Here is a 26,556-nt window from a genome sequence, read left to right as displayed (position 1 = left end):
GTGTGTGTGTGTGTGTGTGTGTGTGTTTGTATGTAGGGGGTGATGGGGGGGTGAATTGTGTGTGTGTGTAGGGTGTGATGGGGGATGCATTGTAGTGTGTGTGTGTGTGTGTGTGTGTGTGTGTAGGGGGCGATGGGGGGGTGCATTGTAGTGTGTGTGTGTTTGTATGTAGGGGGTAATGGGGGTGTGTGTGTGTGTGTGTGTGTGTGTAGGGGGTGATGGGGGATGCATTGTATTGTGTGTGTGTGTGTAGGGAGTAATGGGGGTGCATTGTGTGTGTAGGGGTGATGGAGGGTGCATTGTATGTGTGTGTGTGGGGGGGGGGGTGATGCGGGGTGCATTGTGTGTGTGTAGGGGCTGATGGATGGTGCAGTGTGTGTGTGTGTGTAGGGAGTAATGGGGGTGCATTGTGTGTGTAGGGGGTGATGGAGGGTGCATTTGTGTGTGTGTGTGTGTGTGTGTGTGTGTGTGTGTGTGTGTGTGTGGGGGGGGGGGGGGGGGGTGATGCGGGGTGCATTGTGTGTGTGTAGGGGCTGATGGATGGTGCAGTGTGTGTGTGTGTGTGTGTGTGTGTGTGTGTGTGTAGGGTGTAATGGGGTGCATTGTGTGTGTGTGTGTGTGTAGGGAGTAGTGGGGGTGCATTGTATTGTGGGTGTGTGTGTAGGGGGGTGATGGGGGGTGCATTGTATTTGTTTGTGTGTAGCGGGTGATGGGGGGATGTATTGTGTGTGTGGGGGGGTAATGGAGCGTGTATTGTGTGTGTGTGTGTGTGTGTGTGAGGGGAGGGTAATGGGGGTGCATTGTAGTGTGTGTGTGTGTGTGTGTGTGTGTGTGTGTGTGTAGGAGGTGATGGGGGGTGCATTGTATTGTGTGTGTGTGGGGGGGTGCATGGTATGTGTGTGTGTGTGTATGTAGTGGGGGGATGTATTGTGTGTGTGTGTGTGTGTGTGTGTGTGTGTGTGTGTGTGTGTGTGTGTGTGTGGAGAGGGGCGCGGAGTCATTAATCGAGCTATAATTACATTGAATTCTCAAAATTTTCGTTTCATTCACCTTTTCTGTTCTAATATTTTACAATGTGAACAACCATGGCTTGCCCCTACCTAGTTTTGATCCTGGGTACACCCATGCACAGGGCTGAGTGGGCCCCGGCACCCAGCCTTTCAATCGTAAACTTCAGTGATCGTACAAGTTCTGTACGATCACTGAAGTTTTCGCAGTTGCAGGACCTTTAGTGACATCACATGTGTCGTGTGACTCACCAAAGGTCCTAGCGGAGCACTGCGGGAGTCCCCAGGCCTGCACCGACCGCGCCGGTGTTCAGATGTATGCGCGTCTTTCAGGTGCGTAATACATTTGTACAGTGCGGCCGGTGACAGGAGGGAGAGCAGCGCTGCTCAGCCCCGCAACGTAGCATCATCGCCAGGGCTGCAGAGGAGCGCGCCTCAGTCCTGCACCGACATCATCATCACCGGGGCCGCAGCTGCAGGGATGAAGAGGAGGACGCGCAGGCACAGGTAAGCGCTCCAGAGGAGCCGAAGATGTACTTTTATATGAGGGGCTGCGGGTGGGGGAGGAGCAGTGTTATTTTACAAGTGGCATTAAGAAGAGGTGGGGGACTTTATGGAGCATATTATGGGTCAGTGGGGGACATAATAGGGCAGTGGGGGGAATAATAGGACAGTGGGGACATTATAGAGCAGTGGGGGACATTATAGAGCAGTGGGGGACATTATAGGGCAGTGGGGGACACTATAAGGCAGTGGGGGACACAATAGGGCAGTGGGAGACATAATAGGGCAGTGGGGGACATTATAGGGCAGTGGGGGACATTATAGGGCAGTGGGGGACATTATAGGGCAGTGGGGGACAACATTATAGGGCAGTGGAAGGACATTATAGGGTAATGGGGGCCATTATGAAGCAAATTGGGGCATTATAGGTCAGTGGGGGATGTTATGAAAGAAATTAGAACATTATAGGGCAATGGGGGACATTATGAGGCATCAAAGATTTTGGAAGCCAGCATAGTATAATGAGGAGGGGGAGATTTATACAGGGATGTAGTTGGGGGAGATATTATAGAAAGGGCAATTTTTGGGGGGACATTTTGGAAAGGGGCACTTTGTGGGGCTATTTTGGAGAGCAGGATTGTGGGGTGATATTTTGTGCAGGAAGCAATTAACAGCCCCTTCTCATTCCACTTGTTTCCCCAGACATTATTAAATAAAAGGGGCCAGGATGAGGGACATAATTACTATATGGGGCCAGAATGAGGGACATACATGATTGGTTTATGGTGGCACGTGGGGCAAAATTACTGTAGGTGCAAATTAGGGGAAATTATTACTGATGAAATATAAGTTAATTTTGAGGATACTGTCTCCAATGGGGGAACAAGAGTCTGACGTGGTGTAGAAATTGGGGAAATAGTGAGGAATGTGCTCTGGGAGTGATCGGCTACAGGTGACTGTTATTTTCTGCAGTCGCGTCATGGCAGGAAGAAGTGATAACGGTCAGCGCCGGATGAAGAGAAAAAGCGAAGATGAATAAAGTCAGCTAGAGACGTCACTGGTAAGTCAGTCACGGTATTTCTCCCTTGTATGTGGTTGTCTTCGGTCACTATGTGGTCTGATTATGGTGTGGTGGTATTACTTTCTTGTATGTAGTTATAGTCGGTCATTATGTGGTGTGGTTATAGTGTTGCAGTATTTCTCCCTTGTATGTGGTAATATTCGGTTACTGTGTGGTCTAATTATGATGTGGTGGTTTTACTCTCTGGTATGTGGTTGCTTTTGATCACTATGTGTTGGTAGTATGTTATCTGGTCATAGTGTCACGGTATTTCTCCCTTGTATGTGGTATTATTCGGTCACTTTGTGGTCTGGTCACGGTGTGGTGGTATTTCTCCCTTGTATGTGGCTGTATTTGTTCACTGTTTGGTGGTAATATGTGGTCTGGTCACGGTGTGGTGGTATTTCTCCCTTGTTTGTGGCTGTATTTGGTCACCGTTTGGTGGTAATATGTTGTCTGATCACTGTATGGCGGTATTTATCCCTTGTATGTGGTTGTATTTGGTCTCTATGTGGTGGTAATATGTTGTCTGGTCGCGGTGTGGCGGTATTTCCCCCTTGTATATGGTATTATTGGTTTTGGTATAGTGGATTGTGTTGTGTGTGGAGGTCACTTTTTCTCTCTATAAGGGGGAGATTATTTCCAGTAGAAATTAAATACTTAAACATTTAACCCCTCCCCTCCCTGTCCTGCCCTGTGACTATTACACTGCAGTAAATATGCACTTACAGAGATTCTCCAGTGAAAACAAATAATCACCTTTACTAAGGCCACGTAAACACAGAGTATTCAGTGAGTTTTTTACCTCAGTATTTGAAGCCAAAACCAGGAACAGTAAAATCAGAGAAAAAGTGTGTGAACTAAAGATAAGTGATAACTTATTCATCTGTGTGGACAGATTGCTGGGACCTGCTCCGATCGTGCAACTTTTATCCCCCATTACACTGGAGCTCGTGTCCGACTCGACCCCTGATCCATTCATTCCCTCAGTGGCTGCGAGCGCTGCGCTTGTTATTATCTGGCTGCTCCACAGAGGATGAATGGAGCTGCGGTCACACACCCCACCCCACAGAGGATGAATGGAGCTGCTGTTACACACCCCACCCCACAGAGGATGAATGGAACTGTGGTCACACATCCCACCCCACAGAGGATGAATGGAGCTGCGGTCACACACCCCACCTGCTGCAAAAAGTTCCCCAATCTTCCGATCGCTGCGGTTTCCACTGGTCTGGTTCCACCGATCAATAAGTTATCACCAACCTACCCTGTGGATCGGTGATAACTTGTTTTCACCAAAGACCCCATTACTGCAAACGACTATAATTGTACATCCCAGATATGGTGCACAATATAGATGTGCAGGAGCCGCCTGTGTATACAGTCAAAGCAACACAATAATGGGGATAACGCTAATGGGTGTTTATATTTAGCTGTAGGGTGGGCCCCTGGAGTCAATTCTCCTGGTGGGCCCCAGACAGCCCAGTCCACCCCTGCATACGAGCAAATAGATTGCTAACACTGTGGTGCAGAGGTTGTGTCTGTAGTCTGCCAGACCAGAGCACGCATTCACCTGCCATCACCCCCGGCTCCTCTTCGGGTTTGTAGGCCATGTGATGTCCTTACGTCATGGCACCACGCATGCATCACGTGGTTGAGGCCAACTAATCAGAAGAGCTGGGATGACGCAGGTAGTAGGATGTTCGCAGTCTTCTAATCCTGTAATTCAAACATCTAGCTGGTGCAGCAGCATGGCGCCATTATACCACAGTAATGGGCAGTTCCAGAATCAGAAGCAATTCTAGTGTCTGGGCCTCTATTCAGGTGCTCCCTTGTCCTTTTGCCCTCTCCCTATAGTCTTCTATTGGCAGTAGCTGTAACCAGATCCCTAAGTGAAAATGAAAACTTGTCCCTGCTCTGCCTCCCTTTATAAAATACATGAAAAGTTTCTTATCGCTACATCTACTGTCAGCATCAATAGGATCACAGTGTACTAATGTAACTACTGTGTTTTTCCAAAAATAAGACCTCACCCAAAAATAAGCCCTAGCAGGGATATTCAGCATTTTAAGCAAGGCTTAAATATAAGCCCTCCCCCGAAAATAAGACCTAGTCGCGGTTCAATAATGAAGTGTCCGTGCAGCTAAAAAAGCTAAAGATACTGCAGGACACTTCATTATAGACAGCGGACACCCCGCAATCATTCTCACCAGATACAGAGCAGGAGGCCCTGCAATGGATCGCACCCCCGCACCCATCAGATCAAATGCGCACACACACCTACACACACACACACACACACACACACACACACACACACACACACCTTCTGGCCAGCAAAAACCGGAGACGCAGTGCGGTGGAACGCAAGGACCTGCTGCTGCGGATTGAATGCTTACATGACCTGCGCTGAGTAACTTCCTCTCATCGTTCCCTGCGGCAGGAGGCATTCTGTACCGCCGGATGTGGTGAGTGACTAGTGAGTGTGTGTACGCGATCTGATCAGTGATTGTGTGTGCATGTGTGTATGTATATGAGTGTGTGCGTACGATCTGATGTGTGTGTGTCGGCCAGAAGCAGGGGAGGACGGTGTGCAGCGTACTTGCTGGGAGCAACTGGCGTAGATCACAGGGAGACCTGGGAGCCTCACAGACGTCCGGGATCTGGTAGGAGTCTCCTGGGAAGGGGGTTTGCTTTTTTTTTTTTTGGAAAGGAGGGGGTAAACTTAACACCAATCATGTTTATCCAAGAATAAGACCTACTCCAATAATAAGCCCAAGCGCTTATTTGGGGGCAAAAAAAATGTATGAGACAGTGTCTTATTTTTGGAAACACATTGAATTAAGAAAAAAAAATCCAGACCTGCTGGGTTTTTGGTAGCAGGTCACAATAGTCACACGGCACATTCCAATTATACATCACATCACAAAAGGTACGCATCTGCACCTACGCCCCAGTGACTTGTCAGTGATTTATCTTGTTTTTTACAGCTAAATTTAATTCTTGCGACTCAGAAATTATAGGCCGGAGCCACACGGGGACTACTGCGATCCTCGCATGACACTCGGCTCACGCTGGTAGAACACCAAGAGTTGAGTGTCATGCGAGCATCCTTGCGACTGAGGTCCGATCGTGCGATTGGACCAGAGCTGAGGAGGGGCGGGCGGCGCTGGAGGAGGGCGGGCCGGAGCTGAGGAGAGGCGGACCGGCGCTGAGGAGGGGAGGGCCGGCGCTGAGGAGGGGAGGGCCGGCGCTGAGGAGGGGAGGGCCGGCGCTGAGGAGGGGAGGGCCGGCGCTGAGGAGGGGAGGGATTTATCTCCCTCTCTCCTCCGTTGCCGACTATTGCCATTCTCGCTCTGCACTCGCATACACCTGTGTAATGCGAGCGCAGTGCGATGTTTCTCTCGCCCTATAGACTTGAATGGGTGCGAGAGAAAGAGGATCGCATTGCACCCACAGCATGCTGCAATTGTTTTCTCGGTCCGATTAGGGCTGAGAAAATAATCGCTCATGGGTTCTGACACAGAGAAATATTGGTCCGAGTGGAATGCGCTGTTTTATCATATATGGCTCCCTGTATACGTAGCAAGGGTACACATCGGGTTACTAAGCAAAGCGCTTTGCTTAGTTACCGGATATTTACCCTGGTTATCAGCGTACGTTGCTTACAGAGTCGGTGCTCCTTGGTCTCCTGCCGTCAAACACGCCGATGTGTGCTGCGGGAGACCAACGAGCAAAAAATAAACCAGAACAGTGTGTAACGATCAGCGATTTCGCAGCATGGGCCAGGTCGCTGCTTAATGTCACCCACAGCAAGATCGCTGATGAGGTCACTGGTACGTCACAAAACCTGTGAGTCAGCAGCGATCTCCCTATGTAAGAAGTACCCCTTAGGCCTAAGAAGTGGCAAGTAGCCTAAAGGTACTGTCACACATAACGAGATCGCTAGCGAGATCGCAGCTGAGTCACCGTTTGGTGACGCAGTAGCGATCCAGTTAGCGATCTCGTTATGTGTGACACTTACCAGCGATCAGGCTCCTGCTGTGAGATCTCTAGTTGTTGCTGAATGGTCCAGGTCATTTTCTTCAAAGGCGACGTCCTGCTGGGCAGGACACATCGCTGTGTTTGATGCTGTGTGACAGAGTCACAGTGACTGCTGAGATCGTTATACAGGTCGCTACTGCGACCTGTATTGTTCCTGCATCGCTGGTAAGGTCTGACTGTGTGACATCAGCGTACGTTGTGGTAAGGTCTGACTGATGTCACAAATGGTACAGGACCCCACAAGAGGGGGAGCACTACTAGACCTTGTACTAACCAATAGGCCAGACCGCATATCAAATATACAAGTTGGGGGTTACTTGGGGAATAGTGATCACAAAATAATAAGTTTTCATGTATTCTTTAGTAAGATGTATAGTAGAGGGGCTACAAGGACACTAAACTTCAGGAAAGCAAATTTTAAACGGTTGAGAGATGATCTTAGTGCAATAAACTGGGATGATGTACTAAGTAATAAAAGTACACAAAGCAAATGGGAGACTTTTATGAGCATCCTGAATAGGGCTTGTGCAGAAAATATACCCTATGGGAACAAACATGCTAGAAATAGGAAGAAACCCCTATGGCTAAATAGAGCTGTAAGGGAAGCAATAAAAGAAAAACAGAAAGCCTTAAAAGAATTAACGAGGGTAGGTAGTGATGAGGCATTATATAATTATAGAAAATTAAATAAAATATGTAAAAAGCAAATTAAGTTAGCTAAGTTTGAGACAGAGACTCATTGCAAGAGAAAGTAAAAATAATCCTAAAATATTCTTTAACTACATAAACAGTAAAAAACTGAAAAGCGATAGTGTTGGCCCCCTTAAAAATAGTCTTGGTGAAATGGTGGAAGGGGATGAGGGTAAAGCCAACCTGCTGAATGAATTTTTTTCTACGGTTTTTATACAAGAAAATGCCATGGCAGATGACATGACCAGTGATGCCATAAATTCACCCTTGAATATTACCTGCTTAACCCAGCAGGAAGTACGCAGCCGCCTCGAAATCACTAAGGTTGACAAATCTCCGGGCCCGAATGGCATACACCCCAGAGTACTACAGGAATTGAGTTCTGTGATAGATAGACCATTATTTTTAATCTTCACAGATTCCTTAATAACAGGGTCAGTACCGCAGGACTGGCGCATAGCAAATGTGGTGCCAATATTCAAAAAGGGGACAAAAACTGAGCCGGGAAATTATAGGCCGGTAAGTTTAACCTCTACGGTTGGTAAAATCCTTGAGGGGTTCTTGAGAGATGCTATACTGGAGTATCTCAAGAAAAATAACCTTATGACAGAGTATCAACATGGGTTTATGAGGGATCGATCCTGTCAAACTAATTTGATCAGCTTCTATGAAGAGGTAAGTTCAAGCCTGGACCAGGGAAATGCAGTGGATGTTGTGTATATGGACTTTTCAAAAGCTTTTGATACGGTGCCACACAAAAGGTTGGTACATAAAATGAGAATAATGGGGATAGGGGAAAATATGTGTAACTGGGTTAAAAACTGGCTCAGTGATAGGAAACAAAGGGTGGTTATTAATGGTACGTACTCGGACTGGGTCTCAGTTCATAGTGGGGTACCACAGGGGTCAGTATTGGGCCCGCTTCTTTTCAACATATTTATAAATGACCTTGTTAGGGGCATGCGGAGTAGAATTTCAATATTTGCAGATGATACTAAACTCTGCAGGGTAATCAATACAGAGGAGGATAATTTTATATTACAGGGAGATTTATGTAAATTGGAGGATTGGGCTGAGAAGTGGCAATTGAAGTTTAATGTAGATAAATGTAAGGTCATGCACTTGGGTAGAGGAAATAACATTTATGATTATGTACTTAATTGTAGAACACTGGGTAAAACAGGCACAGAAAAAGACTTGGGTGTATGGGTGGATGGTAAACTTCACTTTAGTGGACAGTGTCAGGCAGCTGCTGCCAGGGCTAATAAAATAATGGGATGTATTAAAAGAGGTATAAGTGTTCATGAAAAAAATATAGTTCTACCTCTGTACAAGTCACTAGTGCGACCGCACTTAGAATACTGTGTACAATTCTGGTCACCGATATATAAGAAGGACATAGCTGAACTGGAGAGGGTGCAGAGAAGAGCGACCAAGATTATTAGAGGAATGGGTGGGCTGCAACACCAAGACAGGTTATTAAACTTGGGGTTATTTAGTCTGGAAAAACGAAGGCTTAGGGGGGATCTAATCACACTGTATAAATGAGGGGACAGTACAGAGACCTTTCCAAAGATCTTTTTACACCTAGGCCTGCGACTGGAACACGGGGGCATCCGCTACGTCTTGAGGAAAGAAGGTTTAATCATAATCACAGACGAGGATTCTTTACTGTACGAGCAGTGAGACTATGGAACTCTCTGCCGCATGATGTTGTAATGAGTGAGTCACTACTAACATTTAAGCAGAGCCTGGATGCCTTTCTTGAAAAATTTAATATTACCAGTTATGTATATTAGATTTTATGACAGGGTATTGATCCAGGGAACTAGTCTGATTGCCGGATGTGGAGTCAGGAAGGAAATTTTTTCCCCATTGGAACTGGTTTGTCACATTGGGGTTTTTTTTTTTTTTTGCCTTCCTCTGGATCAACATGTTAGGCTACGGGTTGAACTAGATGGACTTAGAGTCTCCCTTCAACCTTAAAAACTATGATACTATGATACTATGATACATCTCACCTGCGACCTCCCAGCGACTTACCTGCGATCCCTATCAGGTCGCATCGTTTTCGGGATCGCTGGTAAGTCGTTGTGTGTGACTGGGCCTTTAGTCAATGTATTGACAGTGCATTTTATATCAATTCCAACTAGTCCAACAGATAGGATAACCAGTCAACTAAATTACCCAATAATAAGCGATAAATGGACTCAGTGGTATGGGGTTATCAGGTTCTATTAAACTGACTGTGTACCATTAGGATAAGCGAACAATACAAGGTCAGGGCGTCTTCGCACCACTACAAGCGCCATGACTCCTTTGTTTGGATGGGGAAAAGCTTCAATACCAAGCAAAGCTATTAGTAGAATTCGGATGTTGTACAGCACAGGGCAATGCAAACAATGAATTAAGCGTGCCTTCAAACAGTGTCATTAGGCATCCAAGAATAAGAATGCATTAGTATTTGCAGCCCCTGTGATACCCAGCCCAGCCATACTAAGGGTACCTTCACACTTTAGCGATGCAGCAGCGATCCGACCAGCGATCTGACCTGGTCAGGATCGCTGCTGCATCGCTACATGGTCGCTGGTGAGCTGTCAAACAGGCAGATCTCACCAGCGACCAGTGAACAGCCCCCAGCCAGCAGCGACGTGCAAGCGACGCTGCGCTTGCACGGAGCCGGCGTCTGGAAGCTGCGGACACTGGTAACTAAGGTAAACATCGGGTATGGTTACCCGATCTTTACATTAGTTACCAGCGCACACCGCTTAGCTGTGTGTGCAGGGAGCAGCGCACACTGAGCGCTGGCTCCTTGCTCTCCTAGCTACAGTACACATCGGGTTAATTAACCCGATGTGTACAGCTGCTACATGTGCAGAGAGCCGGAGCCGGCAGCACAGGCAGCGTGAGAGCTGCGGAGGCTGGTAACTAAGGTAAATATCGGGTAACCACCTTGGTTACCCGATGTTTATCTTAGTTACCAGCCTCCGCAGCTGCCAGATGCCGGCTCCTGCTCCCTGCTCGCTTCATTTGTTGCTCTCTCGCTGTCACACACAGCGATCTGTGTGTCACAGCGGGAGAGCGCCTTTGAAGAAAACGAACCAGGGCTGTGTGTAACGAGCAGCGATCTCACAGCAGGGGCCAGATCGCTGCTCATTGTCACACACAGCGAGATCGCTAATGAGGTCACTGCTGCGTCACAAAAAGCGTGACTCAGCAGCGATCTCGGCAGCGAGCTCGCTGTGTGTGAAGCACCCCTAAATGTATGGTATGCGAGCCGAGGGAGCAAGCTAAACAATGAAAAGACTGCAATACATAGGCAAGCACCATGCCCCTTTAAACAAGCTAATCAGTGTGGATATCAAGACCTGGACACTTATTGATCTGGCACTGATGGCCTATGCCGAAAAAAACTCTTTGAAATGAAGTTTCTTTTTAAAGGAAGTCATAACTTCATCCCGTCTGGGGGGGCCGAAACCTCAAAGCTAAACCTGTCTTTCAGCACTAACCAGTCTAGACTCAGTATTAGGAGCGGTCTTTCCATAAGCATTTGACATTTACAGTATCATTTCCAGATTTTTTTTTCCCTCAACTTGCTGATTTGTATATAAGAGACAGCAACAAAGAAACACAACAGGAGATACCAAAAATGTACTGTCTGACCCTGATGAGTAGGGTCTCCTCACAATCTCAGGGTCACATTAACAGACAACTCCACCCAAATAGCTGGAAACTCCGCATGTGACAATGTGTTGAACAATAGAAATTCTACCCAATTTACATTTACAGGTAAAGCTCAGTAATGGGCTCTGAGGTTCCCCTCCTCATACTTTATATGTTCTCTTACTTCCAGTAAGAAACTAGCTGAGGTTAAGGCCCCTTTCACACAGTTTTTTGCCATCAGTCGCAATCTGTCGAAATGTGAAAAAAACGGAACCAGAGCTGGATCCATTTTTTTCTCATTGACTTGTATTAGCGGCGGATAGCCTGACGTTGCATCCGTCGTACGACGGATTCGTTGAAAAATCTGTTTGTAGCCGACGGAAGCGATGTCCAGATGAAAGTGTTTTGTCGCTGGATCCGTCGCCGTCCGTTGTCTTTTGGAATGGAAGCCTATGGGCGCAGGATCCGTCCTATGACAGAATCCAGCGACGGATTGCGTCTTTTTAAACAGAACATGCTCAGATGGGGTAAAACAGTGTCTGGCTGAAGAACCAACTCTCTCTCTCTAAAGATATACGACGGATCGTTTTTTGTTTTTACAGGATCCGTCGCTTCACTTTTACTACAATCTGCGACAAATCCGTTCCATCAGTCACAAGATGGATTGTGACTGATGACAAAAAACTGATGTGTGAAAGAAGCCTTAAGAGACCTTATCTAGCAGGCACTGGTAAACTGGAGCCTGCAATGCCAGGGCTTGTTTTTTGCTTCAACCCTGCCTTATGTACAGAAAAGACTTCAGGGCTGTGTGCTTGGATGTAGCACAGCTATGTGTGTATGTATGTTACAGACGTGTGTGTGTGTGTGTGTGTGTGTGTGTGTGTGTGTGTGTGTGTGTAGCAAAAATTGTCAGAGCTGTGCCTGAAGCAGAACTGTGTGTCAGAGCTGTGTGTGTATTTACAGCAGAGCTGAGTGTGTCACAGCTGTGTATGTATTTACAGCAGAGCTGAGTGTGTCAGAGCTGTGTATGTATTTACAGCAGAGCTGAGTGTATCAGAGCTGTATATGTATTTACAGCAGAGCTGAGTGTGTCACAGCTGTGTATGTATTTACAGCAGAGCTGAGTGTGTCAGAGCTGTGTATGTATTTACAGCAGAGCTGTGTCAGAGCTGTGTATGTATTTACAGCAGAGCTGAGTGTGTCAGAGCTGTGTGTGTATTTACAGCAGAGCTGAGTGTGTATCAGAGCTGTGTGTGTATTTACAGCAGAGCTGAGTGTGTCACAGCTGTGTATGTATTTACAGCAGAGCTGAGTGTGTCAGAGCTGTGTATTTACAGCAGACCTGTGTCAGAGCTGTGTATGTATTTACAGCAGAGCTGAGTGTGTCAGAGCTGTGTATGTATTTACAGCAGAGCTGAGTGTGTCAGAGCTGTGTGTGTATTTACAGCAGAGCTGAGTGTGTATCAGACCTGTGTGTGTATTTACAGCAGAGCTGAGTGTGTCAGAGCTGTGTATGTATTTACAGCAGAGCTGTGTCAGAGCTGTGTATATATTTACAGCAGACCTGTGTCAGAGCTGTGTATGTATTTACAGCAGAGCTGAGTGTGTCAGAGCTGTGTATGTATTTACAGCAGAGCTGAGTGTGTCAGAGCTGTGTATGTATTTACAGCAGAGCTGAGTGTATCAGAGCTGTATATGTATTTACAGCAGAGCTGAGTGTGTCACAGCTGTGTATGTATTTACAGCAGAGCTGAGTGTGTCAGAGCTGTGTATGTATTTACAGCAGAGCTGTGTCAGAGCTGTGTATGTATTTACAGCAGAGCTGAGTGTGTCAGAGCTGTGTGTGTATTTACAGCAGAGCTGAGTGTGTATCAGAGCTGTGTGTGTATTTACAGCAGAGCTGAGTGTGTCACAGCTGTGTATGTATTTACAGCAGAGCTGAGTGTATCAGAGCTGTATATGTATTTACAGCAGAGATGAGTGTGTATCAGAGCTGTGTGTGTATTTACAGCAGAGCTGAGTGTGTCAGAGCTGTGTATGTATTTACAGCAGAGCTGAGTGTATCAGAGCTGTATATGTATTTACAGCAGAGCTGAGTGTGTCACAGCTGTGTATGTATTTACAGCAGAGCTGAGTGTGTCAGAGCTGTGTATGTATTTACAGCAGAGCTGTGTCAGAGCTGTGTATGTATTTACAGCAGAGCTGAGTGTGTCAGAGCTGTGTGTGTATTTACAGCAGAGCTGAGTGTGTATCAGAGCTGTGTGTGTATTTACAGCAGAGCTGAGTGTGTCACAGCTGTGTATGTATTTACAGCAGAGCTGAGTGTGTCAGAGCTGTGTATTTACAGCAGAGCTGTGTCAGAGCTGTGTATGTATTTACAGCAGAGCTGAGTGTGTCAGAGCTGTGTGTGTATTTACAGCAGAGCTGAGTGTGTATCAGATCTGTGTGTGTATTTACAGCAGAGCTGAGTGTGTCAGAGCTGTGTATGTATTTACAGCAGAGCTGTGTCAGAGCTGTGTATATATTTACAGCAGACCTGTGTCAGAGCTGTGTATGTATTTACAGCAGAGCTGAGTGTGTCAGAGCTGTGTATGTATTTACAGCAGAGCTGAGTGTGTCAGAGCTGTGTATGTATTTACAGCAGAGCTGAGTGTGTCAGAGCTGTGTGTGTATTTACAGCAGAGCTGAGTGTGTCAGAGCTGTGTGTGTATTTACAGCAGAGCTGAGTGTGTATCAGATCTGTGTGTGTATTTACAGCAGAGCTGAGTGTGTCAGAGCTGTGTATGTATTTACAGCAGAGCTGAGTGTGTCACAGCTGTATATGTATTTACAGCAGAGCTGAGTGTGTATTTACAGCAGAGCTGAGTGTGTCACAGCTGTGTATGTATTTACAGCAGAGCTGAGTGTGTCAGAGCTGTGTATATATTTACAGCAGACCTGTGTCAGAGCTGTGTATGTATTTACAGCAGAGCTGAGTGTGTCAGAGCTGTGTATGTATTTACAGCAGAGCTGAGTGTGTCAGAGCTGTGTATGTATTTACAGCAGAGCTGAGTGTGTCAGAACTGTGTATGTATTTACAGCAGAGCTGAGTGTGTCAGAGCTGTGTATGTATTTACAGCAGAGCTGAGTGTGTCAGAGCTGTGTGTGTATTTACAGCAGAGCTGAGTGTGTATCAGATCTGTGTGTGTATTTACAGCAGAGCTGAGTGTGTCAGAGCTGTGTATGTATTTACAGCAGAGCTGAGTGTGTCACAGCTGTATATGTATTTACAGCAGAGCTGAGTGTGTATTTACAGCAGAGCTGAGTGTGTCACAGCTGTGTATGTATTTACAGCAGAGCTGAGTGTGTCAGAGCTGTGTATGTATTTACAGCAGAGCTGTGTCAGAGCTGTGTATATATTTACAGCAGACCTGTGTCAGAGCTGTGTATGTATTTACAGCAGAGCTGAGTGTGTCAGAGCTGTGTGTGTATTTACAGCAGAGCTGAGTGTGTATCAGATCTGTGTGTGTATTTACAGCAGAGCTGAGTGTGTCAGAGCTGTGTATGTATTTACAGCAGAGCTGTGTCAGAGCTGTGTATATATTTACAGCAGACCTGTGTCAGAGCTGTGTATGTATTTACAGCAGAGCTGAGTGTGTCAGAGCTGTGTATGTATTTACAGCAGAGCTGAGTGTGTCACAGCTGTATATGTATTTACAGCAGAGCTGAGTGTGTATTTACAGCAGAGCTGAGTGTGTCACAGCTGTGTATGTATTTACAGCAGAGCTGAGTGTGTCAGAGCTGTGTATGTATTTACAGCAGAGCTGTGTCAGAGCTGTGTATATATTTACAGCAGACCTGTGTCAGAGCTGTGTATGTATTTACAGCAGAGCTGAGTGTGTCAGAGCTGTGTATGTATTTACAGCAGAGCTGAGTGTGTCAGAGCTGTGTATGTATTTACAGCAGAGCTGAGTGTGTCAGAACTGTGTATGTATTTACAGCAGAGCTGAGTGTGTCAGAACTGTGTATGTATTTACAGCAGAGCTGAGTGTGCATGCAGCAGTGTTCTATGTGTGTGTGTTCCTCAGAGTGATAATGTGCTTGCTATAAAGCTATGTGTGTATAATACACATGCTACAGAGAAACACTAAGGTATTTGGTGAGAGGTTTTTTTTTGTTTTTTTAAATCTCAGTATTTGTAACCCAAAACCAGGAGTGGGTATAAAAATCCAGAAGTGGCGCTTATGTTTCTATTACACTTTTCCTCTGAACCACTTCTGGTTTTGGCTTACAAAATACTGAGGTAAAGAACTCACTGAATACTCAACGTGTGCACGTGGCCTTACAAACATACTATCTCCCTATTCTACACTAGGGCATTGACCTTCGTGATATTCACCCCCTTCAGTTCATTACACCACCAGGAAAGTTTCATTTAGAAGGAATCTAAACCTGGGATATATATACTATAGGCTGAAAACAAAGGTTATAAATGCAAATGACTTTCTCCCATGTGGTTATACTGCCCAAAAAACTAAGACTATTCTAACCGATGGCCAGCAGGGAGAAGCGGCGCACAATGTCATAAAGATCATATAACCGACGTGTCTACTAGACAAATGGCAAAATTCCTGTCACCACTTGCAAATTGTTAGCTGCATTGGTGACTATCTTATTTGCCATCTGGGGCCCTAAACTTGTCACCCCCAAAAGTGAGACATCTCACATGTATAACCAGCTTTACTTTCCTCACACGCAAAGCTTGCACCTTCATTCACTGGTTCTAGCAGAACAATTGCCAAAAATACAAGTGTTATAAAATGTACAGAAGAGCAATGATGGCGCTTACCTGCTCAATGACATAGAAGGAGAACTCTAAGCGCTGCCTTTGGAGCATGGGGATTAGATGCCTGAAGAAGATCGGCAGGTGTTCATGGCGATTTCGGAATGGAATAAGGATTGCCACCTGTAACAGTTCAAGAGTGCGAGAAGATTATTTACGGATTTACATAAAGCATGTGACATATACAGTAATTCTGGGTTACTTGCTGGTACGGAGAATGAATAGGCACAGATATAAGAAGAATGCGGTGGCTTTGTGTCCTAACGCTATGTCACAAGGCACAGACCCCCATGGATGAGGTTATCTGACATGCCTCAGTGAACAGTTCCTTTAGAACCTAAACCCATAGTCTCCTTGGTATACACAAGACCACTGCAATGGTCCATACGGAGGCGCCAGCTTCTAGTACTGTGTTTTTCTGAGTGACGACATCAGTAGAAAGATCCACTTTGTAGTAAGGAGCCCTTGGTGCAATGCTTTGTCTTGTTTCCACACCAAGCTTCTTCTCTGAGGTAGGATTTGTCTGGTTTCCACACAGAGCTTCTTCTGTGAGAAAGGATTACGGTAATTTTCAGGGGTTCTACAAGGTGAAAAGGCCAAAAGTTCCTATTCTAATAGCAGGAGTTGTACGTCAATGCCACATCCGGCCCTCAGCCATATTATGTCACAGTAGTTCATGCAGGTGTCTGAGAAGGAGGACTCCACTCTTCCGTGTACAGACCCGGTCAGCACAGGATGAAATACGCAATGATCTTCATAACTTCAGACAAGTAGTACATTTACTGGAGTGGATTTCTCACAAAAGCCTGGGGGCCAACAAATGGTAACTAGATTGTTAAAATATAGGTTACCAGAGTGCATACAACCTAATTTTACTTTTGTCATAGCCTTACCTCACAATGTGACTAGGGAAATTCCCACCTGCCATTTCCGACCTTTGCTCTTAGGGTACCTTCACACTTTAGCGACGCAGCAGCGATCCCACCAGCGATCTGACCTGGTCAGGATCGCTGCTGCGTCGCTACATGGTCGCTGGTGAGCTGTCAAACAGGCAGATCTCACCAGCGACCAGTGACCAGCCCTCAGCCAGCAGCGACGTGCAAGCGACGCTGCGCTTGCACAGAGCCGGCGTCTGGAAGCTGCGCTTGCACAGAGCCGGCGTCTGGAAGCTGCGGACACTGGTAACTAAGGTAAACATCGGGTATGGTTACCCGATGTTTACCTTAGTTACCAGCGCACACCGCTTCGCTTAGCGTGTGCAGGGAGCAGGAACCGGCACTGGCAGCGTGAGAGCTGCGGAGGCTGGTAACTAAGGTAAATATCGGGTAACCACCTTGGTTACCCGATGTTTACCTTGGTTACAGCTTACCGCAGGCTGTCAGACGCCGGCTTCTGCTTCTTGCACATTCAGGATTGTTGCTCTCTCGCTGTCACACACAGCGATGTGTGCTTATCAGCGGGAGAGCAACAATAAAAAAACGAACCAGGGCTGTGTGTAACGAGCAGCGATCTTACAGCAGGGGCCAGATCGCTGCTCAGTGTCACACACAGCGAGATCGCTAATGAGGTCACAAAAAACGTGACTCAGCAGCGATCTCAGTAGCGATCTCGCTGTGTGTGAAGTACCCCTAAGTGTGGACTAACCTTGGGCACCCCTTATCTTCAACAGCCATGCCAGAAGATTAATGGTAATTTTGAGAAAGTGACAATATATCGAATAACTCCCTGCGGACATCAGTCCCTGATACCAAAGGAACAGATCAACGATTCTAACACAGAAGGGATATTCATAGGGGAGGCCGTGAACCAGGATATAAAGACTAAGTACTGGATCACTGGTGAATAACTAACTTATCTCAGCTCTGACACCCGATATTCACACAATCTAGTCTGCATCCTTCTGACGTTCACCTTTCTACTGTTCGGTAAATTGTGGTCATTGCAGGTCTGTAGGCAATGCCAAACCCAATAAATGGCCATTACCCACAGTCTCTTTCAATCTTCAGCCCTCTTCTGATTTCATTATAAACAAGCAAGCTTGGACAAGGTGACCATGCATGTGTATCTCAGGGTGAAGAATTAGTTTGTTTTTTAAATCTGCATTTTTCCTATTGAAATGAGACACCATAGTTGACCCTTTTAAAAATCAATGGGGTCTGACAGGCACCGACAGATCCCAAGGATCTGACATGGCGTAATGGCTTCTGTTACAAACAAGATCTTATCTTATTTCTGGAATCCAACTTGCCCCATTCCTCTATGGAACACATCTCATGACTACTATATGCATTAGACTAACCAGGGCCGGCGTCAGCACCCTGCACACCTGGGCAAGTGCAAGGGGCCCTAGACCGCAGAGGGGGCCCACTCGCAGACAGCAGGGTGGCAGGCCACTATGGAGCCCATGAGTCAGAGAGGCCGGGTGCCCGCGCTGAGGATCGCACTTTCAATTGTATCGGCATTGCAGATGCCGATACAATTGAAAGCAATGATGATAGAGGGAGCGGTGCGCTTCTCTCTCATTCTCCTGCAGCGTCTGTATACTCCTTGCCTCTGACAGCTCAGTACAGAGGAGCACGATGACATCATTACTGTGCATTCCTGTGTCCTGAGCTGTCTCAGCGGCAGAACAGTGGACGTATTGAGGAGACCGGAGCAGCGGGAGAACAGGGAGAAGGGAGTATGTATTAATTACGGTGTCCAGACGACTATGGGGCTGCATGGTGCTGCCACATGGGGGCTGCATAAAACTATATGGAGGAATATGAGGCTGCATTATATTATGTGTAGCAATCTGGGGTGCATTATATTATATGGAGGAATATTTGGTGCATTATTCCATATGGAGGACTATGGGGGCTGCATAATACTATGGAGGAATATGTGGGTGCATTATAAGGAGTAATATGAGGCTGCATTAAATTATGTGGAGCAATATGGGTGCATAATGTTATATAGAGGAATGTGGGGGCTGCATACTTTTATACCCTCCAGAGCTGTATGTCCCCTCCACCCCAGTGCTGTATACCCCCAGTACTCTATGTCCCTTCCACTCCAGTGCTGTATACCCCACAGAGCTGTATGTCCCCCTCGACAGCAGTGCTGTATACCCCTCACAGCCATCCCCCCACCCCCCTCAGTAATGTGTATGCCCCCAGTAATGTGTATGTCCCCAGTCTCTCCTGTGATGTATATACAGCAGTGTCAGTGTGCTCTGTGTGTGGCTATGTCTGTTGGTGACGGCCACCAATCAGCGTGGCACAGACACATGCCTAGGAGGAGCTGGATAGGAGACAAGCGGGGAGGTGAGCGAGGCTGCTGCCAGCTTCCCCATATTAATAATATCTCGTGTGTGTGTGTGTGTGTGTGTGTGTGTGTGTGTGTGTCTCTGTATGTCAGTGTATATGACTTTGTATGGATTTGTCTGTTTATATGTATTTTTCTGAATTTCTCTTTAAATATGTATACGTACGTATGCCTGTATGTGTACGTATCTGTATGTGTGTCTCTGTGTTTGGATGGGGCCCACTGGGATCTTTCGCCAGAGGCCCACAAAAACCTGGAGCCGACCCTGAGATTGACGTCTTCTTCTGCCATAATCAGGGTCCAGCTGACTATGGTCGACATTCCCAACACTTGTGACCAGATGTATTTTCTGGTGGGCAGATTTGTAGGACTACTTTCTTGCTTTCAGTTGCGCGTTATTGTCGTTAGGGCAATATATCTGCACTTTTGGAATTTGCCTTCTTTATTTCCCAGGTTAGTTGGGTAAATCTAAAATTTAGATGGAATTAAAAGAAGGTGGTTTTATCACAATAAAAACCATGCCTTTTATTATCATATAAAATAATAATTCAGGGATCATTAATATGGAATTTTGTCTCAAAAGGACCCTGATTACCAATCACACCTTGCCCAGGAAATGACCAGTTTTTACTACAGCCAAAACAACAAAGTAATATTCATTAATCAGGAGCGGTAAAGCCACAAAATACAGATGTGCTTTCTAAATAATCCATTTTATGACCGGGGCTGTGACATCAAAAATCAGATTAAAGCAAAGACGGATCAAATGCTTATACTAAAACCTTCCCTGGGATTATTAGAGGGGAATATGACAGATAAATGGTAAATTGTGTAAGGCAATTTGTTCTATAAAATGCACCATGCGGCTGCGAGCAACCTCTGCGCTAAACCCAACTAACTGTATAGTGATGGCTACTGGGAGCAGCTCTTGACTAGCCAGGGCACTGAGCCAGCGGGGGGGAAGCTTCAGCGGTGGCAGCACACCCTTTCCCCCGGGCACCTGTCTGCCCATCCATATAGCAGAGAGGAATAGTAAGAGATTTTCTACAAGCTCAGCATACTTCCCGTCACTAGATAGAAGCTCAGGAAGATGAAGCTGCAGTAAAATCCTGCTTGTAATTACCATATTCATTGGAAACATTTCCAGACTGCATAATGATCACCATTTTCATCATTACGTTTGCTATGAAGTACGTTTTGCACGGAATGCAATTACACCTCTGCTTATGAATAGAGATCGCAGCTGGCGGGTGACGGATGCAGAAGGGTCGCCATACATTACTAGGATTAATGGCATTCCGCGATGCGCTCCAGGAGGCGGACATGGGGTGTTCACCCTCCCTACTGTTTACTACTTTAGATCAGACCGACACGTTCGTGAGGTTGAATAACGGTCCACTACTGTTCAGTCGGCCATTGGAGACCAAGTATTGTGACCTCAGCACTTTTAGTGGATTCAATGAAAATCTGGATCCACCAACAGATCTAATGTGCGCAACAAAAGGGAAAGCTGCGCTACACAACTAAGGCCTAAGACACACGGCATGAAAATCTGAGCGAAAAACATCGCATTCCTCTCGGACCAATATTAGCCTGTGTGTCAGCCCATGAGCAATTTTCTCAGCCCTAATCGGACCGAGAAAACAATCGCAGCATGTTGCGACTGTAATGCGTATCTGGTTTCTCTTGTACCCATTCAAGTCTATGGGGCAAGAGAAAAATCGCACTGCACTCGCAGTACACTGGTGTACCGCGAGTGCAGGGCAAGAATGGCAATAGCCAGCTATGGAGGAGAGAGGGAGATAAATCCCTCCCTCCCCTCCTCAGAGCCGGCCCGCCCCCCGCAGCTGAGGTCCAATCGCAGGACCAGACCTCAGTCGCAGTGACACTCGCATGACACTCGGCTCCAGCTATGCTGCCAGTGTGAGCCGAGTGTCATGTGATGATCGCAGTAGTGCCCCGTGTGGCCCCAGCATAATGCTAAATCTCTGGTGTGAATGGGGTCCTCTTTACAATGCATGCAAAGTATGGGGGATCCATGAAATCATATTTAACACCATATTAGTAAGACATGATAACTATGTAGTTTTCTGCATGCTGCCATACTATTACACTGCAGTGATATCACAAGAATGGGCACTGTACCATCACTTGGGGTGCCGGTTTTGTTATACAGCCAGCACAATCTAGCAGCAGATACTGGAGAAAACAGCGATCACATTATCTTAGTAGCTTGACATACAGCGGGGCATCCTTCAGTCATCTCGTAGGCTACTGTTGGTCCAACAATGGCTCCAGAGTTTGCCATGTATAGAAATTCATTTATGGGCATGTACTGGCAGTGACGCTGGGCATGATGACAGCCATCTTGAAGAATGAAAACAATGACTCCGGATGTCTAGAATTGCCAATCCTTAAATGAAGTTTCCATTATCAGAAAATCTCTGATCCCCACTGCAAGATGTTTTATGAAGGAAAAAAAAATCCCTGTACTATACTCACGCTCCCCGGGTCCAGTGCCAAATCTTCACCACTGCTACCGGTGACCATTATTGTCTGCAGCGCTGAAATCACATCGAAAGCACTGCAGCCAATCCGTGGGCTCTGGTTTCTGAACACTTCATGTTGCTAGTTCAGGTAGAGCCACTGGGCTTAGTTTTTGGCTGCAGCGCTATTAATGTAACCAGTTCTGGACACAATAACTCCCAGGAGTTGTAGCAGCCTTGGACCTGGTGAGGGTGAGTAATGGACAGTTTACTTTTTTTTGGATTAAAAAAACAAACAAAAACTGAACGTGGGGACAGGGATTTCTGAAACCTAAAAATCCCTTTAAAGAGATGTTTTGTATTCTTTTTTACATTGTTTTATTGGAAAATATACAAATGTTCTTTTTTTGGGGCAGGATCTAGCCCTACAGCAATACCGGTACAATCAATTTCAATACCGGTACTAAACTATGCCGTGCCGTTAAAGAAGGTGTCCAAGAGTCAAGGGGGAAAAAAATCAGCACCGCCCCTGTTCAGGTAGGGTTTGATATTGCAGCTCTCTGCACCATTCTCATCAACATTGCGGGGTAGCAGCTCTAGATGCAATCAGTGGGTAAGTGAGGGCTTGTTTTTGGAAATAGGCAGCCATGATTTCCTAACCCCTGATACAGGATAGAATAACGAGGAGCAGCATGTAATGAAAGGACCTCTTAAGCTGGGTTCACACACAACGACGTCGCTGTTACGTCAACATTTCCTGTGACGCAACAGCGACCATAGATGATCGCTATAAGCTGTGAAACATGTAATTTTAAGCAGCGACGGAGCAGCGATCATAGCGACCTTGACGGTTGTTGTGCGGTGTCACACGCATCGCTGTGCGACGACTCAGACCTTGATAGAGGCGTGTTTTTTACCCCTAGACATGTTTTGCGTTGCCTCTTTTCACGCCCCTCTGTTCCGATTGGTGATCGCTACAGCGCCTTTGTGTTGCCTTTTTTCACGCCCCTCTATTCCGATTGGTGATCACTACAGCGGCGCCTGATTGGGTAATACACCGCAAAACACGCCCTTGTCCTGCCTTCAGTCCTACGTCACTGCCTTCAGCGTCGTCGCGACCGTCGCTGCTGCGGTGTCAAACACAAGGATGCTGAGCTTATCATCATGGTGCAGCGGGATAGCAGCGATCAAAAAATGACCTGGACCATTCAGGAGCGAGCAGCGATTTCGCAGCAGGGGTCTGATCGTTGTTATGTGTCACACACAGCGACGTCGCTGTTGAGGTCGTGGCTAAGTCACAGAAAATGGCGACTTAGCAGCGATGTCGTTGTCGTCGTCGCTGTGTGTGACACCACCTTTACTCCATCCACCTCCGTAAACATGGAGTAAAGACAAAATCCCTTTCGGCGCTTCCGGAGGATAAATGGATTATCAGTGCAAGTTTGAAACAACTTCAAGAACAAGGGTTTATTAAGGGTTCAATAAAAAACGGACAATTACGGACAACGCGTTTCAGCTAACAAAAGCCTTCATCAGGTGTAGTCTACATTGCTGGTATTAAGAAACTCTAATTTATAGACTGATCTGTCTGTGTATGATGTAGGCGGGTATGAGGAACATGGGTGTGTACTTCCAATTAGATTATCACTCAACCTCAAGAGGTAAATGGTGGTTCATGTGCTGAAATCCTTATATGGATCATGTGTAGGGGCAAGCAAATATTGCTGCTATGCATGAATGATACAATTTATGAATGAAAAAGAATAAAAATTCTAATTGTTAATAAGGAAAATTTTGGTGTTTAAAATATGCGGTGATATAAAACACATAATAAATTATTCAGATTAAAAACACAATTTTTCTTCTTTTTTTTTTTTTTTTTTTTATTTTTTTTCCTTCTTTTCCTTTTCCCTTTTTCTTTCCTTTCCTTTCCCTTCTCTTTCCTCTCGCTCCCTTTCCCCTTTTGCTCTCTCCCTTTCCAAAAGGGGAAAGGGAGAGAGAGGAAAGAGAAGGGAAAGGAAAGGAAAGAAAAAGGGAAAAGGAAAAGAAGGAAAAAAAAAAAAAAAAAAAAAAAAAAGAAAAATTGTGTTTTTAATCTGAATAATTTATTATGTGTTTTATATCACCGCATATTTTAAACACCAAAATTTTCCTTATTAACAATTAGAATTTTTATTCTTTTTCATTCATAAATTGTATCATTCATGCATAGCAGCAATATTTGCTTGCCCCTACACATGATCCATATAAGGATTTCAGCACATGAACCACCATTTACCTCTTGAGGTTGAGTGATAATCTAATTGGAAGTACACACCCATGTTCCTCATACCCGCCTACATCATACACAGACAGATCAGTCTATAAATTAGAGTTTCTTAATACCAGCAATGTAGACTACACCTGATGAAGGCTTTTGTTAGCTGAAACGCGTTGTCCGGAATTGTCCGTTTTTTATTGAACCCTTAATAAACCCTTGTTCTTGAAGTTGTTGCAAACTTGCACTGATAATCCATTTATCCTCCGGAAGCGCCGAAAGGGATTTTGTCTTTACTCCATTACCCACGTGGGAGCACCTGTTCAGTACTCTCATTGTTTTTCCCGAGGATTCGTGCTGCATACTGGAGGATTAATAAGAGAGTTGATCCACTACACGGATCATACTAGCGAAAACAGAAGAAATCTGCACGGTGAGTGTAAAATTCGTATGATCATACAATCTGTGTTTACACACATCTACACTTAGATTTGGCGCCCCGTTGTTCTCTTCTTTTTTTCTCTTTCCTTTATTCTGTGACCTCCGTAAACATCTGAGCCTTGTGAATTCCCTGTGTAAACAGTGAATAAACTCTGCATTGTGCACATGATTGGGCCATTATGCGGATACTCGTATGTATACAACTAAATGCAGCAATTTCTCTGTCTTATAAAAGTAGAAATTTAAGCAAATGTCTTACTCCAAAAAAAAAAAAAAGGGTTATTTCGGAAATTGTAAGCAAGAGAAAAGCAGAAATATTGCCAGAGCAATCAATCAGGGACCCGGCAGTAACCTGTAACTGGTGCTGGTAAAACGAGATTTGTCTGATCAAACACTGTGGGCAACACCTCCACTTGGCTTATATAAAAGCCTTCTGTACAGAACATAAGGTTAACTGTACTTTGCCCTTGATTATCAGTTACGGAATCGCTTCTGCTTTATATATAAGATTTTGCGCAAGTTTATTCTATTACCTGGAAATGAGAAAAGTGCAACTATGCACCGGAGATAAACCGCGCTGCCGAACGCGCACCAGTCTATCCCTTCCACTCTGCTGTCACAGTGACGCCAGCGCCTACTTATAACCCATGTGTAGGTGGGCAATGTGACAGCATATACTTAATGGTTCACGTTGCACTGTAATTTGCTTGTGTATTTGCCAACTGGAATGATTTCTTGCGGCTGCGGAGCTCATATTGGGAGTGATAAGCAGTCAGGTATAAAGCCGCCATCTCCCCACGTAATCTCACCTTCCAGCGAGGCCTGCAGTCTGTAGGCTTCCAATGGCCTCCGGGCCCAATATTCATGGCAGAGAATTGCTGGTGGATTTCTTCTAACGTGATCTCACTCATATTGATATCTGTGGGTCCACCTGCAGATAAGGACAAGGCCAATAAATAGTTAAACTTTCACAAGGTTTTTCCCATATTCATTGTATAGTGGAAGTTTGAGGTCTTGATAAAGAGGTTCAACTTAAGCTGGGTTTACACACTGCAATATCGCAAAGGACATCGCTGTAACGTCACCGGTTTTGTGACGTAACAGCGACCTCCCTAAGTCTCTGCTAAGTCGCTGGTGAGCTGTCAAACAGGCAAACCTGGCCAACAACTCAACAGCGATCCGGACCTGCAGAGTGACCTAGCTGGTTGTTGGGGACGTTGATAAGCAGCCTTTTGAAAGGGAAGTTGCTAACAAAGTCTCTGCAAAGTCTTTCACACACTGAAACTTTCCAGCGATGCATGCTGCACAGCGGGAAACAAAGGACCTAGGAATGGTCCTGAACGATTTGTAACGATCAGCAACTTCACAGCAGGGGCCAGGTCGCTGATAGGTTTCACACACTGCAACATCGCAAACAACATCGCTATTGCGTCACAAAACCGGTGACGTTACAGTGATGTCGTTTGAGATGTTGCAGTGTGTAAACCCAGCTTTAGGTGAGGCAAATATATGTCTACGCTTGTAAATTAGTCACTTTGGTTTATACTTTTATTAGTATGTGCGGTTCTCTAATAAGGAAGGGAAGTTACAGGGAACTTCCATTCACACCAACTATCGGTAACGCCATCAGAAGACAGCCGTCACAGAGGAATCTTGGCACTTAGCGCACACCTCCACCCTCAACACAAGGGCGCTGCTCAAATAGCACACCTCTCCAAATTATAAAGGGAGTAGAGATGGAAATAGATAAGGGAATCACAGCATGTGCACCCGGTTTATTAAAGGTCCCAACATTATCTTACATCAAATCTTAGAAATCTCTTGTAACCTGTAGTTTTGGCAGCATAAAACACTAAATAAAATACTTCTGGCCTTGTCTGCACCTGATGTATTGGCATTGTGTCATTACTTTGGCATATGCTGTCACTTTATTTCCATTCATATTTTCATCTACATTACCACCCCTATGAAAAATGATGGATAACTATCCATAATGGAGATGTATAATACAGCCCCAGGCTCCATTGACTTCCAATGGAATATGAAGGCCATTATATGGAAGATGAGAGAAAGAGAGCGAGAGAAAGAGAGCGAGAGAAAGAGAGCGAGAGAAAGAGAGCGAGAGAAAGAGAGCGAGAGAAAGAGAGCGAGAGCGAGAGAAAGAGAGCGAGAGAAAGAGAGCGAGAGAAAGAGAGCGAGAGAAAGAGAGCGAGAGAAAGAGAGCGAGAGAAAGAGAGCGAGAGAAAGAGAGCGAGAGAAAGAGCGAGAGAAAGAGC

General features: G+C 45.7%; 1 protein-coding gene across 1 annotated transcript in view; it reads right to left on the bottom strand.

Moving 5' to 3' along the window:
• B4GALT6 (beta-1,4-galactosyltransferase 6) overlaps window positions 1-26,556 on the bottom strand; it is a 173,480-nt gene that overhangs the window by 29,306 nt on the left and 117,618 nt on the right. Inside the window, exons 4-5 of the mRNA XM_075353324.1 lie at window positions 25,090-25,211; window positions 15,797-15,913 (exon numbers count right to left, since the gene is read on the bottom strand). Of these exons, the coding sequence (XP_075209439.1) occupies window positions 15,797-15,913; window positions 25,090-25,211 (239 nt within the window). The remainder of the gene's footprint in view (window positions 1-15,796; window positions 15,914-25,089; window positions 25,212-26,556) is intronic.

The sequence above is a fragment of the Anomaloglossus baeobatrachus genome, chromosome 6 (assembly GCF_048569485.1).
Source record: "Anomaloglossus baeobatrachus isolate aAnoBae1 chromosome 6, aAnoBae1.hap1, whole genome shotgun sequence".
In the NCBI taxonomy this organism is placed as follows: Eukaryota; Metazoa; Chordata; class Amphibia; order Anura; family Aromobatidae; genus Anomaloglossus; species Anomaloglossus baeobatrachus.
The sequence above is the reverse complement of the archived record's forward strand: the minus strand, read 5'-3'. Positions and strand labels throughout refer to the sequence as shown.